General features: G+C 38.9%; 1 protein-coding gene across 3 annotated transcripts in view; it reads left to right on the forward strand.

The window, feature by feature from the left end:
- Positions 1-17772, forward strand: part of FGF13 (fibroblast growth factor 13) — a 573118-nt gene that overhangs the window by 357605 nt on the left and 197741 nt on the right. For 2 of the 3 annotated variants that reach the window (XM_033201057.1, XM_033201056.1), the window contains exon 3: positions 2590-2757. The exons of the other annotated variant lie outside the window; for it this stretch is intronic. In XM_033201057.1, the coding sequence (XP_033056948.1) occupies positions 2590-2757 (168 nt within the window). The remainder of the gene's footprint in view (positions 1-2589; positions 2758-17772) is intronic. 3 annotated transcript variants of the gene reach the window in all.

The raw sequence follows: 17772 nt of genomic DNA on the forward strand, positions 1-17772 counted from the left end.
TCTTTCTGCTGTCAACCGCACATACAGCCACTCTCCTACTTGAGGGAGCCCTGGGAATAAGTGCATTTGATATAATAGTTTTAATTTCCCATCCAAAATATCTCCAATTAAAGAGATTTTATGAGCCAGAGTAATGTGTTGCCTATACAATGCCACTTCTGGTTTAAAATCAGTGTTTCTAGCTCTTTTGCCAACATAACATCAAGTTACTGTTGGTTGACTACTCTTTTTTTTTTCGGTTTTGCTTGAATTGACTGACATTTGAGGTATTGAGTAGAGACAGCCTGAGACCCAAAGCTGACCCATTAACTCCCAGATGTTCACGATTTCCAAGGAAATGTTCTGTGCCTGTGGTTATTGTTCAGATGACTCCTTAAACACTCTCATCTTGGCACCTTTTGCACTTGTTAAATTCAATTTGAAGAAAGAACAGAAGACAGGGAGAATTTTGTGGAAAGCAATTATCCTGCACTTTTATGACCTTCATGTTTTTCCCATCGTGATGAATTTGGGGGTGAACACTTGTATCAGTCAGCATGTAGCTTTCAGTAGAATTTTGTTGTGTGTTACAGATAACCAGTTGTATCTAATTAAATAACAATGATGCCAGTACAAGGCATTTTCTGGGAATTAATGACCAGCTGGGAAAAGCTGATGGCTGGAGAGTCAGCCAAAGGCTATTAGCTTCAGTCCACTATTAATCTCCAGAAATGCCATTTGTGACATCATTGTTGGTATTGAACAATGAAAATGGAAGACAATTTACTGTTATTTGTCACGTACTTCTGAATAACAAATTCCTTATGCATTGTCAAAAAGTCATTTTTTTCTCTTTTATCCTCCAATTGTCCTTCAGTCTTATATGTTTTCTATACAGCAGTGGATGAAAATGGAATTTCTCAGATTTCATAAAATCGTGGGTGCCTCTTTTTTAAAGAGTTCCAATTTGGGGAGTTTTATTTAAATATTTTGGATGGTAAAACTAGAATTTGTCTTCAGCTGTGATGCTGGAATTTGATGAGTGTCTATATTATCATAACTATCTGCTCATGGCAGGAAATGGTTACAAATGTTTTGAATAGCAGCTGTTGCTAGCAAAGATGTACATTCAACGAGATTCTAAGAAGTTAGAGTCACATTCCTAGTAGATGAAGGGAACCCTCTGCAGAAAAAGCTATCGTGGTGTGTCTATATAATATTTTTGATTGCTGCTGCTGAATGCTAGAGGAAAATAGAGAACTGACTAAAATATTCATCACCATCTTGCATAATTTGATGACTTATAAAGGGAGACAACAATTCCTCATAGAGTCAACCTATCAAGAACTTGTTCTAAACTCATAATACTAACTTAAAAGTGATGTTGGTTTTTATACCATTTTTTTCCTTAACATGAAAGGAAGTTCTTAAAACCCCTTAAGATCCCAGCCAATGAGCTAGGAATGTTTTACCCAACACAGAAGCTTCATAGCCCATCTAAATTCAGTCACCATTTGTTTATTTATTTTTTTCATAAACACCACGGCATTATTCACCCTACAAGAAATTTGCTTAGTAGTATCAGTCCTCCTAAATGCATGTTAAGTGTATGCATTTCAGGTAGTAGAATGAGTCAGCTCATCATTAATCAAAGCTTTGGAGGCACTGACTCACTTCTGGTGAAATGGAATGGCCTCATTGGGAAGGGTGTGAAAGAAAAAAATTCATGCTGGGGTCCGTTCCCTGTTTCTGAAAATGCAGATCAAATGTGCACCTATTTTCATGGAACGTTTTCAGAATAGGGAATGTAGCAGTGAACCCTATAAAGGCAGATATCTTGCTTTTGCAGGGAATAAAAATAATAGTGATACAAAAACACTAGTGATACACTTAGGAAGCATATAAAGAGCCTAGAAAGAAAATGTGGACTGAGAGGATCCTGGTGTATACTTAAGGCCAAAATTATTAAAACAGGCCTGGCTCTTTTACAATCCAACAAGGTAGTCCTTTGACGAGGTGTTGCTTCGTGGGCTCTCAGCTGGAATCTCTTGTCTTCATTAAGGGGTTTTGAACATCTGAAGAATGTTTGCAACAGCTTCAGTTCTCTTTGGAAATCAAAGAGTAAAGAGCAGTGACTTTGATTCTTCTGTCTGTCTCCGTGTATACTGCTTGGAAGTAAGGCCCTCACCAGGAGCTAGACCAAGAAAAGAAACAGAAGCAAATTTACTGATAATGGGTGGACCTTAGCCAGTTTAACCTATAAATATTTATATTGTATCTCAATCTGAAACCTATAAGTTCTACATGGTGTTTATTTAGATACAACATGAGTGTCCATATTAAAATACGTTTTTGCACTTTGGGTATGATTTAACACTGTTTTCACTGTACTAGCAACAGAGGTATATACAGTTGAGTAGCTGTTCGCAAGGCTTTAGTATTTTAAACTAAGCCCATTAAAATAAAATCACTAAGCTATTAGATGTTTTCCTTTGAAACTTTTCTTAGGGCTGTTGTTTTAGTCTTCCCTGGGAGTAGATTTGATTTAAGAACATTCGCTGCTTTTCTGAGGCCCTAACTTGAGTTCATTTTGTTATGTGGTGACCACAGTTCTGGATGACGCCCCCCCTGGCACACAGGAATACATTATGTTACGACAAGATTCCATCCAATCTGCGGAATTAAAGAAAAAAGAGTCCCCCTTTCGTGCTAAGTGTCACGAAATCTTCTGCTGCCCGCTGAAGCAAGTACACCACAAAGAGAACACAGAGCCGGAAGGTTTGTGCACGACAGACGCGTGTTTTGCTTGTTTTCTCTCATTCTTCTTTCTTTCTCTTTCTTTTGGATTGTGCATTGCCCTCTGGTGTGCTGTGTGTTGTTCAGATCCTGCCATAGCTAGGAGGCCCCCTGGCTGGCTGGTGAAAGTGTTATACAGTCTCAGATGGGACGCTGTATAATATGGTCATCTCTGTCATAGTGCACAGCGTTACACTGCTTTTCACAGCGGAAACATCTTCAGTTGCTGTCATTTTATTGCCCCATTTGTGCTGGCAAAATTGCTTGCTTCTGTAGCCAACATCTGGCCAAGTCTGTTCCCATCACCTTGCATTCCTGAAGCGGCAGTCAGCTGAGGAATGAAACTTCTAAAATGAAATAATGAGAAGATTGTTTCAAAAATTGTCAACTCTCCTTCACTCCATAAAGCTTCTGCATTGCACTCGACGAATGCTCATGATCTACTTAGTTTGCTGAAGCAGGTCAGATTACCTATATAATGCACGCCCCGTTGCACTTTGCCATGGTAAAATGCATGCCTAAAGGAAACTATGAGTAGTTTGTTTTTTCTTTTCAGCTCAAGTACAGGTTTGGACAACTCTACTTGCTGTTACTTAAACTGAGGTTAATAAGGTACTCACTGCAACCCGTATCACAAATATACATTCAAAGTATTTCGTCTGGCCAGAAATGGTATTTATTCATTGTTTCCAACATTTTTGCATCTATCAAAGAGGAATATTTTTCACATTACAAATAAAATGTGGTAAATGTATTGCATCTGTTTACATTCCAGCTTCCAAAATAACATCTGAGAATTATAATGTAAATGCTAATACTTATTGTTAAACAGCCCATTTTCCCCTCACATTAAATATCATTGAGGCAGTTTACCAATGAATGACATTGGGAAGTGACAAAATTCACCTGTTCTTTGGCAGTTGGTGTATACTTTTGTGGTTTTTGTATAATTTCTAAAAGCGACCTTGTTTCTATTTCAAGTTGCCCTTTTGCATCATTAGAGGAATCCTTATGATAATTGTCTTTCTGATCTGGGAAGGACTGGCATGTGGGTTAAAATTTGGTGAGTAAATAAATTTCTCCAAATGCACTCTAGTCCACACTTTTGGAAGCAAAACTTCACAACTCAAAGTTTCCCCTTTTCTTCTTTCCAAATAGAGTTTTAGACAATCATTGGGAGAAAATGAGAAGCCTACATGTATCTGTGTTTAATTCAACAATAGAATAGAGCACTCATATTTATATTCTACCCATACTTTTGGTATCTAAACTATTCATGTTGAGTGTGACGACCGATTTCCACACATATTCATCTGGAGGTATAAATGGTGAACCTTTACAGTGAGTAAAAGCAATCATTTGGTTGTTTAGTGGAGAAGATACTAACTTTCTTTTGTACTTTATTGAAACAAAAAATTTTAACTAGTGACAATTACTTTACTATATATACTACATTCCAATATTCTCTGCTTTTTTTCTCTAAAAATTATAAACACACACACAGACACACACACACACACACACACACACATACAGAGACACACACACACACACACACACAGTTTTTGTACTTGCAAATCAGCCTAAAAATCAAAATTTGGTTTCATTAAGAAACATAACCCAGTTAAGAGGCAGCTGGTTAAATTCAGTCAAGCAATCAGTTACATAATTAAAATGTTTTTTACAATATTTCAGATTTTAAAAAACAGTTAAGACCCCATTCCTTAAAATTTTGACAGGATCTGTTATTTTCAAGTACCATCTGGAGTGGATTGTCAATACTGTTATGAGTATTTTCAGATATAGAGAATTCTTAAGAGAATAGGTAGCAGTTCAACTCTCTTCTACAAAGTTTGGGTAGTTTTTGATCTGTCATTTAATCCACATAATTGAGCTGTTGCCATTGTGTTTAATGTGGCTGCCATCCTTTCACTTGTGTACTGTGATGATGAGCATTGTCTTGTTTCAGCTTGGAGATTTTCCTTAGTCTTGCCCTCCTTTCAGGTCCTCCTGCCACGATATCAAAGCTAATATTTCTGTCTTTAGTCTTATGAATGATTTGTAACTAGTATTAAAGTCAGAGGTTTTCTGGGATGACATTTCAATACTATTTGCAATCTCACTGTACCCCGGCAAGCAAGATCCCAGAATCTAATTGTGAACTCGGACCTTAAAATGAAAACACTTGATCTCTACACACATTAACAGGATCCAGAAGACTTTAGATGGGGGCGAAAGAAAACATGCTGTGGAGCTGACCTTCGATAAATAAGGAAACATTGCCAAGAAATTAACATGCTTACTTCATGTAGGATATCGAAGCTCATCATTTCCAGGAGGTGAAGTAACTGGGTTTGGAAGGGTTCACTGGTCATTCTGGCAACCTGGAAGATTTTTGCAGGTGAAGTAATTGTGGGTTTGGAAGGGTTCACTGGTCATTCTGGCAACCTGGAAGATTTTTTGCAGAACTGTTTTGTAATGCCATCAGTTATAGTGTTCAGTTCCCTCTTAAAGTTGTTGTAACATTTTATTATAATTAGTAGAAATAAAAGACCTCTTTTTTTTTTTTTTTTTTTTTACAAATGGATAGTGTTTTGCATTAAAACGGTGTCTACACATTGAAACATTTCATTGTTATGTGAAACAGTTTGAAGAGATACTCCCTGTCATGGTCTCCGTGCGAAAACATGAGACCTTAATTGACCTTGGCTGTGGATGCCCACCAATTCTACAGCAGGTGAAGGCAATGGACAGGGTGTTTAAGCCATACATTGTTTGGTCTATGCAATGCCAACATGCTAGTATAACCTCTCCTAATGAAGTTTTTTTTATGCAATGTTAAAACCCCCAAAAGAAAAATTAAAAAAAAAATTTAAGCCTTTTGGGGAAATAAATGTTTGAATTGCATAAGCTTTAGAAACGATTAATTAAATTAAACAGGTTTATGTGTATTATGATACAGTTGGAATTACTAAACTGATAAAAATTATCCAACTCTTTTTAAATTAGTGTAGATAAAATCTTGCTATTTCTTTTGTTTGGCAGAGGTTTATAAGTGTTGGGCTATTTCCATAGTTTATGACCTCTTACAATTTGCTACAGATAATTTAACATTGTTTATAGTCACCCATCTTTTTAAAGATATTTTTGTATTATGTCCAGGGCCCTCAGAATCCATATAAAATAATACATAAAGGGACTAAAATATCTCACTGGCTTTTCAGGATACACGAGGGCCAAATTACACTTTGGCAAAACCAGGTTTCTATTTATGAATATCCAATTCCGAAACGATTTTTTAAATCTGTTCCAAACATTTGTGATTTTCAGTGACATGATTATTTCTATACAAACCACTTATGATACAATATTATGTGAGTGCTGGAATTTGGCTGAAGAAGTGCACACAAAGTATCTGAGAGTCTAATTTGGCCCAGTATCAGCAATGTTCTTTGTCAAAAGAAAGCCACATGGAGAGTGGAGATCATTACCAAAATCTTTTTCTTATCGTTCCAGGAGCCTTTTGGCAAAAGAAAGTATAAGCTTCATAGCTTTATTTTTTTTGTTCACTTTATCTTTCTATGCCATGTGTGCCAAAATGAAATCACTAGTTTAGAATAACTCCTGGAAGCCAATCTAATACTAGCATAGTTGTCATTTCCTAAATGCCACTCCTTGGGCTTTTACTGATGTTCGAAGATTGTTAAAGAGAATCACACCAAGATAAACATGCTTGCAAGTAGATAGTGCTGGAAATCTACAGGGAAAAGTAAATCATGGATTCCCAGCGTTTGCTTTTAGGGTTGAAAATTCTGATTACATAGTAAATGTGAAGAAATTAATGCAACACAGGAAAGTAGTACAGACCTTGGTGATATGTCACCATCTTTTTATCAGGCATTTGGGCTCTTTCCTATAGTCCTGTTTTCATGTGATTACACACACACACACACACACACACACACACACACACTCTGTCTCCTTATAGCATTCGTAACCTTTTTATTCAGAGAGCCATCCAATCATTGTGGCTTTGGTTGGAGAAGAGAATCTGTACTGGAGACTGATGATAAAGTATGGCAGCTTCCACCAACCAAGAGAAAGCAAAATTATATGCTAAATGGTAAGGGGGTATATTTGTAACTACCATGTCTGTTACTCTGATAATGCGTTGCGTTATTCCAGAAAGAGCATACGTCACCATGAATATCAATCTTGCCTTAATGATGCGAGAGGAGGAAGTCAGAGGAATGCTAAGGAACATGCTGAGGGAAATGTTTTTCATCTTCATGTTTTTTCAACACTGTTGTTTCCTGTTGTACTTCTCTCATCTTAATACTAATTTTCCTTTCGAGAAAAATGTGTCAGTGTTAATTTGAATTAATAATTAAATAAAACTAAACTATGGTTATTAAATCATTTTGTCACTAAGCTAGAGTTGGGTAATAACCTCTGATGCTTGTCAGCTGAAAGTATCTTGACTTTCAGGAAAGACATAACTAGGTTCCATGTCTGTCTCCTTTAGAATAATTGAGGGGACATTCGTTTTCTATTAGAAAAGCATGGGGCCTTGGTTTGCATTTCTTTAATGATCAGCAATAATGAGCTTTTTTTTTTTTCTAATGTGTTTGTTGCCTGCATGAATGTCTTCTTTTGAGAAGTGTCTGTTCATGTCCTTTGCCCACTTTTTAATGGGGTTGTTTTATTTTTCCCTTGTAAATTTGTTTAAGTTCCTTGTAGGCTCTGGATATTAGACCTTTGCCAGATGGACAGATTGCAAACATTTTCTCCCATTATATACGTTGTCTGTTCACTCTGATGATAGTTCCTTTTGCTGTGCAGAAGCTCTTTAGTTTAATTAAATCCCATTTGTCAATTTTTGCTTTTGTTGCAATTGCTTTTGATGTTTTCGTTATGAAATCTTTGCCCATGCCTATGTCCTGAATGGCATTGCCTAGATTTTCTTCTAGGGTTTTTATAGTTTTGGGTTTTATATTTAAGTATTTAATCCATCTTGAATTAAGTTTTGTATAAGGTACAAGGAGGAGGTCCAGTTCTAATTTTCTGCATATGACTAGCCAGTTTACCCAGCACCATTAATTAAGTCGGGAATCCTTTCCCCACTCCTTGTTTTTCTCAGGTTTGTCAAAGATCAGATGGTTGTAGGTGTGCGGTCTTATTTCTGAGTTCTCTATTCTGTTCCATTGTTGTAAGTGTCTGCTTTTGTACCAGTACCATGCTGTTTTGGTTACTGTACCCTTATAGTATAGTTTGAAGTCAGGTAGCATGATGCCTCCAGCTTTGTTCTTTTTGCTTAGGATTGTCTTGGCTATGCAGGCTCTGTTTGGTTTTATACGAACTCTAAAATTGTTTTTTTCTAATTCTGTGGATAATGTCAATGGTAGTCTAATGGGAACAGCATTGAATCTATAAATTCCTTCGGGCAGTATGGCCATTTTAAACATACTTACTTTTTCTATCCATGAACATGGAATGTTTTTCCATTGGTTGTGTCCTCTGATTTCTTTTGAGCAGTGGTTTATAGTTCCTTGAAGAGGTGTTTCACTTCCCTTATTAGCTGTATTCCTAAGTATTTTATTCACTTTGTAGCAATTGTGAATGGGAGTTGGATTTGGCTCTCTGTTTTTCTGTTGTTGGTATATAGGAATGCTTGTGATTTTTGCACATTGATTTTGGATCCTGAGACTTTGCTGAAGTTGCTTATCCGCTTAAGAAGCTTTTGGGCTGAGACAATGGGGTTTTCTAGAGATAGGATCACATCATCTGCAAAGAAAGACAATTTGACTTCCTCTCTTCCTATTTGAATTCCCTTTATTTCTTTCTCTTGCCTGACTGCCGTGACCAGAAATTCCAATACTATGTTGAATAGGAGTGGTGAGAGACAGCCTCCATATTTTGTGCTGGTTTTTAAGAGGAGTGCCCGCAGCTTTTGCCCATTCAGAATGATATTGGCTGTGGGTTTGTCATAAATGGCTCTTCTTATTTTGAGGTATGTTCCTTCAATAATTAGTTTATTGAGAGTTTTTAACATCAAGGGGTGTTGAATTTTACTGAAGACGTTTTCTGCGTCATTAGAGAAATGCAAATCAAAGCAACAAGGAGGTACCATCTCATGCCAGTCAGAAAAGTGATTATTAAAATGTTAAGAAACAACAGATGGTAGTGCGGCTGTGGATAAATAGGAATACTTTTCCACTGTTGGTGGGAATGTAAATTAGTTCCACCATTATGGAAGATAGTGTGGCAATGCCTCAAAGACCTAGAACCAGAAATACCATTTGACCCAGCTATCCCATTACTGGGTATATACTTAAAGGAATATAAATCATTCTGTTATAAAAATACATGCATGCGTATGTTCACTGCAGCACTCTTCACAGTAGCAAAGACATGGAATGAACCCAAATGCCCATCAATGATAGGCTGGATAAAGAAAATGTGGTATATATACACCGTGGAATACTGTGCAGCCATAAAAAGGAAAGAGATCATGTCCTTTGCAGGGACGTGGATGGAGCCAGAGGCCATTATCCTCAGCAAACTAACACACAGGAACAGAAAACCAAACTCCACATGTTCTCACATGTAAGTGGGAGCTGAACAATGAGAACACATGGACACAGGGAGGGGAACAACACACACTGGAGCATGTTGAGGTGGGGGTATGCGGGGAAGTGAGAGCATCAGGAGAAATGACTAATGCATGCTGGGTTTAATATCTTGGTGATGGTTTGATAGGTGCAGCACACCACCATGGCACACATTTATGTAACAAACCTGCACATCCTGCACATGTACACCGGAACTTAAAAAGAAAAGCATGGGACCATGTGTTCTGGTGACTCTGAAGAGATAAGAAGACTGTATTCTCAACCTTTTTATTTCAAAGTCACTTTTTTTCTTTCATGACTTAGGACCACCCCTGCCTTTGATTTATGACCTGAAGGATGACAAAATGACATAAGACAATTTTCTTTGCTCATTGAAGCAAATGGCAGCTTAATTGAAGAGTCACAAGAAAGATAAAAAAAAAAAATTAGTCCAAATTAATGCCAGAAATCTGGTGGCCTTGGTCACTAGCAACGAGTAAACACGATCCTCTCCCCACAAAGTATTTAATTCTGATTCTCTTACAGCTTATGTCCTGATAACATTAGGAAACCAGCAATGGCAATGAAACTCGTTCTTTCTTCCCTCCTATTTCTCCTAACTTATGGCAGGAAACACAAAATGAAGTCATATTTTGTGGATAGTTTCTACTCTCTGGAAAACTTATTGTCTAATCAAGGGGTATGTGTAGTAGCCAGTAATTCACTTTCATAAGATGGACATTTATCATTCTCTTATTGAATATATGCATTTCCATTGAGTCTCTAGGCTGGAGGCTGGCTTTTACAGTAGAAACTAATAACCATTCATTCTTTAGAATATTATTCACCTTCTAAAGCAACTGACCTCTCCTCTCCCTTGATCTTATGTGTTCCAATCATGGTGGTGGTTTCCTTGAGACAAAATTGTTTCTCCTTTGTAACTCTCTTGGCTGAGGTCTTCCTTAGTTAATACTTGGAGCAGACATTTCTCCTGTATGAAGCCAGCACCAATGAACTGTTTCAGTCATTTACGTTTAAAATGATACTTATTTGCAAAAGTGCTTTGAAAGGTCTACTAGATGAGTTACAGTGTATGCTGGTGATTTTGATTTTATAAAGTCAAAACCAAAGATACTTGAAAACATCTGGAGATTATACATCCATGTGGGTGCTGCCCCTTTCAAGGCCAAGACATCAGGGATTGTGTTGCCAAGTTTTCTGGAGCTTTTTTCTCTTCCTAGCCAGTTGATACAACACTTAAGAAATTCTGCCTTCTGGACTCAGCATGGTATGACCCAGCTAGGCTGTGTTCCATGTCCACAAAGGCATAGCCTGAAAGACTAGTTGATTCCCCAAATCACGCCCAATCCTGATGTTAGAAGTCTACCTCTATTAAGGAGATGCACAAGAATGTTCTGCTCCCTCTGCTCCAATTTTCACCCTGTCTTTTGTTTTAAATGACAATTCACTTGCCTGGTTGAAGAGAATACAGGAGTGAACTATAATCTTTTTCACAGGTTCTTAAATAGTTATCAGATCAACGTTTTCCAATAATACTTCATGCAACATTGATCATACATTTATGTAAAAAGACAGCATTTGCGGTCAAACATGTTTCCCAAATTATACACCATTCCTAGAGAGTCACAATGTGTATGAGTATATGAAAGATTTTAAAGAGTCTTGCAGATTAAGAAGCTGTCTACCTTAAGGCAATTCAGTGGTAAACAGCATCCTCCAGCTACTGGACCCTTTTACTGATAATACAGATAAACATCTTCCAAGTAACACTTTGGGAAAGACTCTGCTGGCTCTACTAAGCAGTGTATTCTCATCAAAGATGAGCTTTGTCAAGTAGCACACTTGTGAAAATGATTGCTGTTCCCTTCCTCTCTGACTCCCACCTGCTATCTTTAGAGAAAGGGTACTCAAAGTGTTGTTCATGTATCCCACATTGTTTGTTATCAATCCGTGACTAGATAAGGATCTTATGCCAGAAAGTAAATCGCTGCTTCCTTCGTGAAGAAAGTATTGCTGTCTTGCTGTGAAAAGTAATGTCAGCTGAACTAAATAAGAATTGTATTAAGTAACATAGTTCACAGATCAGTGCTAGGTTTGTGTACCATACATTGAGTAACACTGCTTTAGATTAGTGATTCTCAAGCTTGGCTGTACATTGGAATCAACTGAGGATCTTTAAATACTACTGATGCCTGAGCTCAACAGCAAACCAAAACCTGACAATCAAACAAACAAACAAACAAACAAAACCTGCAAAATCTCTTGTCATGCTTCTGGTCCCAAGGATTTCAAATAAGAGATACTCAACTTTTAGTTATTAGTTTTTATACAGATAAAACGTTTCTATTCTATGTCCTTGTAAATTATTTCATGAGAAGAAATATTTCTTGAGAAGAAATAATTAAACAAAAATAACTTGATAACTGGAAAAAAATTTCTTGTGGTGGAGGCTCAACAGGGGTACTTTTTCTAAATCTCCCTAAGTGATTATAATGTGCTAACGGGGTTGAAATCACTGCCCTAGGAAATAATCACCTTGGCATAAGGTCTGCTGAGTGATGTCAGCTGTCAGTCCAGGAATCTTATCATGCTGATTGCATGGGCCTTTTCAAAAGGTGCCCTGTGATAGAGGGCTCAGCTGGAGAGGCAGCCCTTATATGACCTTTAGAACTTATGGCCGTGTAAGGTATCCATCTTTCCCACCATGTGTGCATACACACCTTTCTGAAGTTCCCTTTCTTCTTTGCCACACTGTGCTTTTAGAAAATAAATTACGCTTCTCCATAACCGTGTGGTAATCTGCCACCTTGTGACCAACATTCTTTCTTGCAAGCAATTGTTGAAACACTTGTTCTGCTCTCCGAATCTGATGCAGCTTGCAAACATAGGTCAAAGAGGTGCTCAGAAGCCGTGTATAACTGTACTTAAGCAAGAAGATGGAGAAGGAGAAAAGGGTGTCACGATATGCCAGAAAAGTACTGACAGTTATTTACTTGATTGCTACTGCTCTAGAGTAAGATTGCAAAGCTTGACTCAAGCAGCTTGTAACCTGGGTATCTGTCTCTGTTACACCAGAGGCTGTTATCATCGAAGCATTGCCCTCATCATCTAAATGTAATCGGCTACTGCATCATAAAAAGATTACAGCAGCCTGTATATGAAAATTGACTCTGACATGATTACGAGGCTTTCATGGCTATCCCTGTTTATAAATCATTCCTAGCATTTTAAACTACATGGATTCTGATATTCATTTCTTATACTCTACTGCATTTTTTAGTGTGCTTAAGAATAGCACCTTGAATAACGACCACTGGGAAAGTGTTAAACAAAGAGACATTACATTCTGCATTTTATCAGCACTTACCCTTGTCTTGCCTCACAGCCAACATCCACACTCACTCCAACACATGAAAATCACTTGTCCGCTTCCACCCATGTGCTAGCAAATTTTTACTTATGTGCCCTAGCTATTTTAAGATATATATTCTCAGAACACCTCCAGGACAACCTTCAGGCATGTCCAGCTTTGGAAGCAGCAAGTGTACATTGGCCCCAAGACTATATCTACAAAAGGGAAAGGGAAGAGAGCGTACTTCCACTGGGCCACATCTTCAGTGACAACACTGTGCATAGCCCCTTAGAGGCATGATCACAAAAACCTTGTCAGATAGAGTTGCTACCACCATTTCACAGATCAACAAAGTAAGGTGCAGAAGAGTAAGTCACTTCACCAGTAAATGGCAGGACTTGATTTGAACCTAGTTTTTCTGGCTTCTAAAACCCATGCCTTCTCCCCTCCGTGGCTTCTCCATATGCTCAGTTTCCCCACTCGTGCTCCACAAGTACATTTGTTATCTAAAACAAATTGTAGTGCTAAAAAGTGATCTTAAGTGTAAAGAAATAAAATTCTTCTACAGTCCTTCCTCAGCTTTGTGAAAGCAAGAGTTTGTCATAAGCAGAAGGGCCACAGGAGGTACTTGCTCATTCTGTAGGCCTAAGATTAGGTGGAGTGCAGCACTCAAAAGGAGGAGATGAAATGACCTTTACCTTTAAGGAACTGAAGACTTGGTCCCGGCATACAAATAGTGGAGTGATTAATGAATACTTAAATTCAATTTAAATGCAATAGATCTGTTCCTAGATAAAATATATTAAAAGCTCATTTGTCTACTCTGCTTTCTTTAGGCTAGGGAATGTGCCTTTCCACCTATGTATTAGTCAGTGCTCACACTGACTAATAAAGAAATACCTGAGACTGGGCAATTTATAAGGAAAATAGGTTTAACTGGCTTACAGTTCTGCAGGCTGTACAAGAAGCATGATGCTGGCATCTGCTTAGCTTCTGGGGAGGCCTCAGGAGACATTTAATCATGGCAGAAGGCAATGCAGGAGCCAGCACTTCACATGACCAGAGCAGCAGGAAGAGAGAGCAGGGTTGGGGGTGCCACACATTTTTAAATGACCAGATCTCATGAGAACTCAATATCAGGAGAACAGCACTGAGCTGATGGTGCTCAACCATTTATGAGAAATCTCCCTCATGATCCATTCACCTCCCACCATTCCCCACCTGTAATACTGAGTATTACAAGTCAACATGAGATTTGGGTGGAGACACAGATCCAAACCATATTAACCATAATAGTAAAAATGAGGAAATGTCATTTTTATTATTCAAGAGCTGATTCCATTGTTTAACTTTTTTCCTGTATAGTAAAATTTCTACCATTGTTGGGAGTATTACTAAAACTTGCCCTGAGCACTTTCCCAAGTCCCATAGGATCAGATATTACATAGACATCTGGGTATTAGCAAAGAATTATTTTTTATAACTTATGGGATCCCTACTCTCTAGCCTGAGGTAATTAATAATGAAAACAATGATCGATAGTTATCCAGAACTTAGTATTTGCGGTAGCGACGGAAAGGGTATGACTCCTTCCTTCTCCATCATAAATGTTCACAGCCAACAGCCAGCACTGTAAGAAAACAGGTTGGCCGGGTGCGGTGGCTCAAGCCTGTAATCCCAGCACTTTGGGAGGCCGAGACGGGTGGATCACGAGGTCAGGAGATCGAGACCATCCTGGCTAACACGGTGAAACCCCGTCTCTACTAAAAAATACAAAAAACTAGCCGGGCGAGGTGGCGGGCGCCTATAGTCCCAGCTACTCGGGAGGCTGAGGCAGTTGAATGGCGTGAACCCGGGAGGTGGAGCTTGCAGTGAGCTGAGATCCGGCCTCTGCACTCCAGCCCCGGCGACAGAGTGGGACTCCGTCTCAAAAAAAAAAAAAAAAAAAACAGTACAACAATTTATTACTGTTATGCACACACATGTTCATACAAAATATGAACTCAAAGAGAGGCCAAGAGATTGAGACTTAAATGCCATCTTCATAGGGGAGAGGGAAATGAGAGTTGTAGGAGCAGATGATTTTCAGGGAAAATGAATAGAACCAGTGCTCAGACAATGATTCAAAGGAGCAAAGGTTGTCTTATGCAGATAAAGTTTCTTAGGTAATCTCTTGGAACTACTCTTTTAAGATATATATTCTCGGAACAGCTGTAGGACAACCTTCAAGCATGGCCAGCTTTGAAAACAGCAAGGGTACATTGACTTCAAGACCAGATCCACTAGGGAGAAAGGGAAGAGAGCACAATTCCACTGGCGCACTACTACATATAGTGAGAGCACTGTACATAGCCCCTTAAGAAGAGTGGGTGAAAGGTCTGTTGCGTGTGGTGATGAGTCCCACTCTCTTCTCCAGTGGTTTGAGCTGTCTAGGTTATTTGATGAGATCCCTAGGGAGTGGGACTTAAGATGATTGTATTTCTTTTGGAAAGAAGCTTTTTTGCTCAGATAGGGAAATTCCAGAAGAGTCCCTCTCTTCATTTGGCATGGGAGCCGGTAGAAAAGGCAAGGTTAGCGGGACCTTAATTCTGTGGCAGCTTCTCGGATCTCTCAGCGTGCCAAAGTGTCAGTCTTCAGGGTCTCAGTTTATCGGTCCCCAACAGCGCCAAACACTTCACGTAACATCATCTTAATTCTCACAGTGATTTTTGAAGGTAAGTAGGTTAGTATTTTTTCTCTCCATTTTATAGATGAGGAAACAGACACTCAGAGGTGAAATAATTTGTTTAAAGTCACCTGGCTGGAAAATGGTAAAACCAATACTGAAATGCAGCTTATCTCACTCCAAAGTCCATTTTCTTTCAGTTACATGAAAATGTGTTTCAAACAAAAGGTGGCCTCAGAAGGGGCCCCCACTTTGTTCTCTAGTCGTGTGGGTTATACCTTATTGAGACATATTGCCTGATCTACCAACTAACCAAAGCTGGAGGGACCTTGTACTTGCTGTCAGAAAAACAATATAGAGTTGACTTGTTCTTAAGAGAAAATAGAAATTTACGGATTTAATTTAAAAATATGTTTTCAGGGCAAATTCCTATGACATTCGACTTGGTCAAAATACTTTACAATCTGCATTGTCAGAGTTGGAATCTATTCACTCTGCTGGTTTAAGTTTCTCAACCACAGGGCAGTTCTTGGTTACTTTAGGTCAATTTTTCTTCCACTTAAAAACTTTGTCTCACACAATATCTTCTGGCGACCTAAGCACCTGCATGAAAACACTGTCATTATACAGTGAGAAGTGACTTAAGGCACATGAGTATTAAGTCCTGCTCACTGGATTGGGTCACTGTTAAGAGATTATTCTTCACAGTTTGTACAAGGAGTGAGACTGCATACAATGGTCCATTTCCTCCGAAAGCATGAAGAAGGAGGAGCCAGCAATTTTCATGATGTATTATTCTGTGCAGAAGATTCTATACTGTGCTATAGTTAGATGCTTAGCTAACAAGTATTAGCATCTTTTATGTGCCAGGTACTTCAGGTTTATTATTGCTAATCTTCCCAACCACCCCATGAGGTGCGTGTCATCAGTCTTGAAAGGCATAATGGGAAATGAGTGTAGAGATGTGAAATTCTCATTCAAAGTCACACAGCTAATTGGTGTCTTGATGAGATTTGAAGCCAAGTCTGTTTCGTTCCCAAGCCTGATCTTTTCCACCATACTGTGCTGTCTCAGCTCTTCCTATATCCTGACTCCTTTTAGGCATAGGAAACGAGAAAAGAGCTCAGCACTATCTTACCGACTTTTGGCAAGAGCTTATCTTTAGAAGAAAACTGGAGAACTATCTTTAACCTCTCAGCAGGATATACTTACCCAGTGCACCCAATGAAGGACTTCCTTTGTGTGTTTCCCACATCCTGGTTTGATTGTTGGGATACGGCAGTAGGCAAGGGGTTAAACGAAGCAACATTCTTGAGATTTGTCACACATCCCTTCCCTTTGTTCCCTGTATGAACATCTAGTCACTTTAATTCCTCCTTGAGGGCAGAAATAGAATCTCAAGTGCAGGTCATTTTTCCTGAAATGCTTGCTTAAATGGTGTCATGCTTCAAACACATAGTTCACCTGGAACCACTAGGCCTTAACTGATTCTGCCGTGAGCTTCCTCATGAAGAAAAGGAAAGGAGTGATGCAAAGTTCTGGGAGTGCTGTGTTTCTGAGGTGCAGTGCACTCTGGTAGAGGAAGCCCATTTTAGGTCATCCAGATTTGGGCACTCCTAGTAAGAGCTCAGAGATTTCATTCTTGCTCCAGATATTTGTGTTGCCCTTGGATTGTGGTGATCTTTTGCACTGAGAGGTGTGGCATCCTTTTGACGATAGTCTGTCCACAAATACAGGGAGATTCTAGGAAATGGCATATCCATATTGAGATTATTTGCTTCTTCTCTTTTTCTTTCCATGCATGAGCACAGGTGACTTACCCTGAAGTGGGTGTAAGACCTTCACAGAGGACCTCGATAGGGCAGGAGATGTCTCAGTTGAGCCCCACCAGAGACCTGCCCTTGCCTCATAATGGCACAGTTGATTCTGTCCCTTCCAAAAAGCACAAACACTGGGACCAGGGAAACATGCCCCTTTGTGTTTGCTGGTTGTCATTCAAAGAGGGTTTGAATACACACACACACACACACACACACACACGGACACATACTACTATTTAAAATAGTTTATTTGGGGGAAAAACTCTTCAAAGCAGAATAGCACAGCTCACATGGTCCCTCTACTGGAGTTCTTTCTATGATACATCCAGCCCAACAAAGCCCAGATTAATCACAGCCCTTTATGGGATCATATGGCTGAAGCAAGCCATTCATACAGCAAGGACATTTGTCTAGCAGAGTGCCTCAGGCTGTGAACAAAATCGGGTTCTTTTCAAGCAACAAGGAAGGAACAAAGGGCATTTCAAAAAGTGGGGATTATAGAAGCTGCCAGCTAGTAACTTTTCTCTT

Source organism: Trachypithecus francoisi, unplaced genomic scaffold (assembly GCF_009764315.1).
Source record: "Trachypithecus francoisi isolate TF-2019V2 unplaced genomic scaffold, Tfra_2.0 Lachesis_group6, whole genome shotgun sequence".
Taxonomy (NCBI): domain Eukaryota; kingdom Metazoa; phylum Chordata; class Mammalia; order Primates; family Cercopithecidae; genus Trachypithecus; species Trachypithecus francoisi.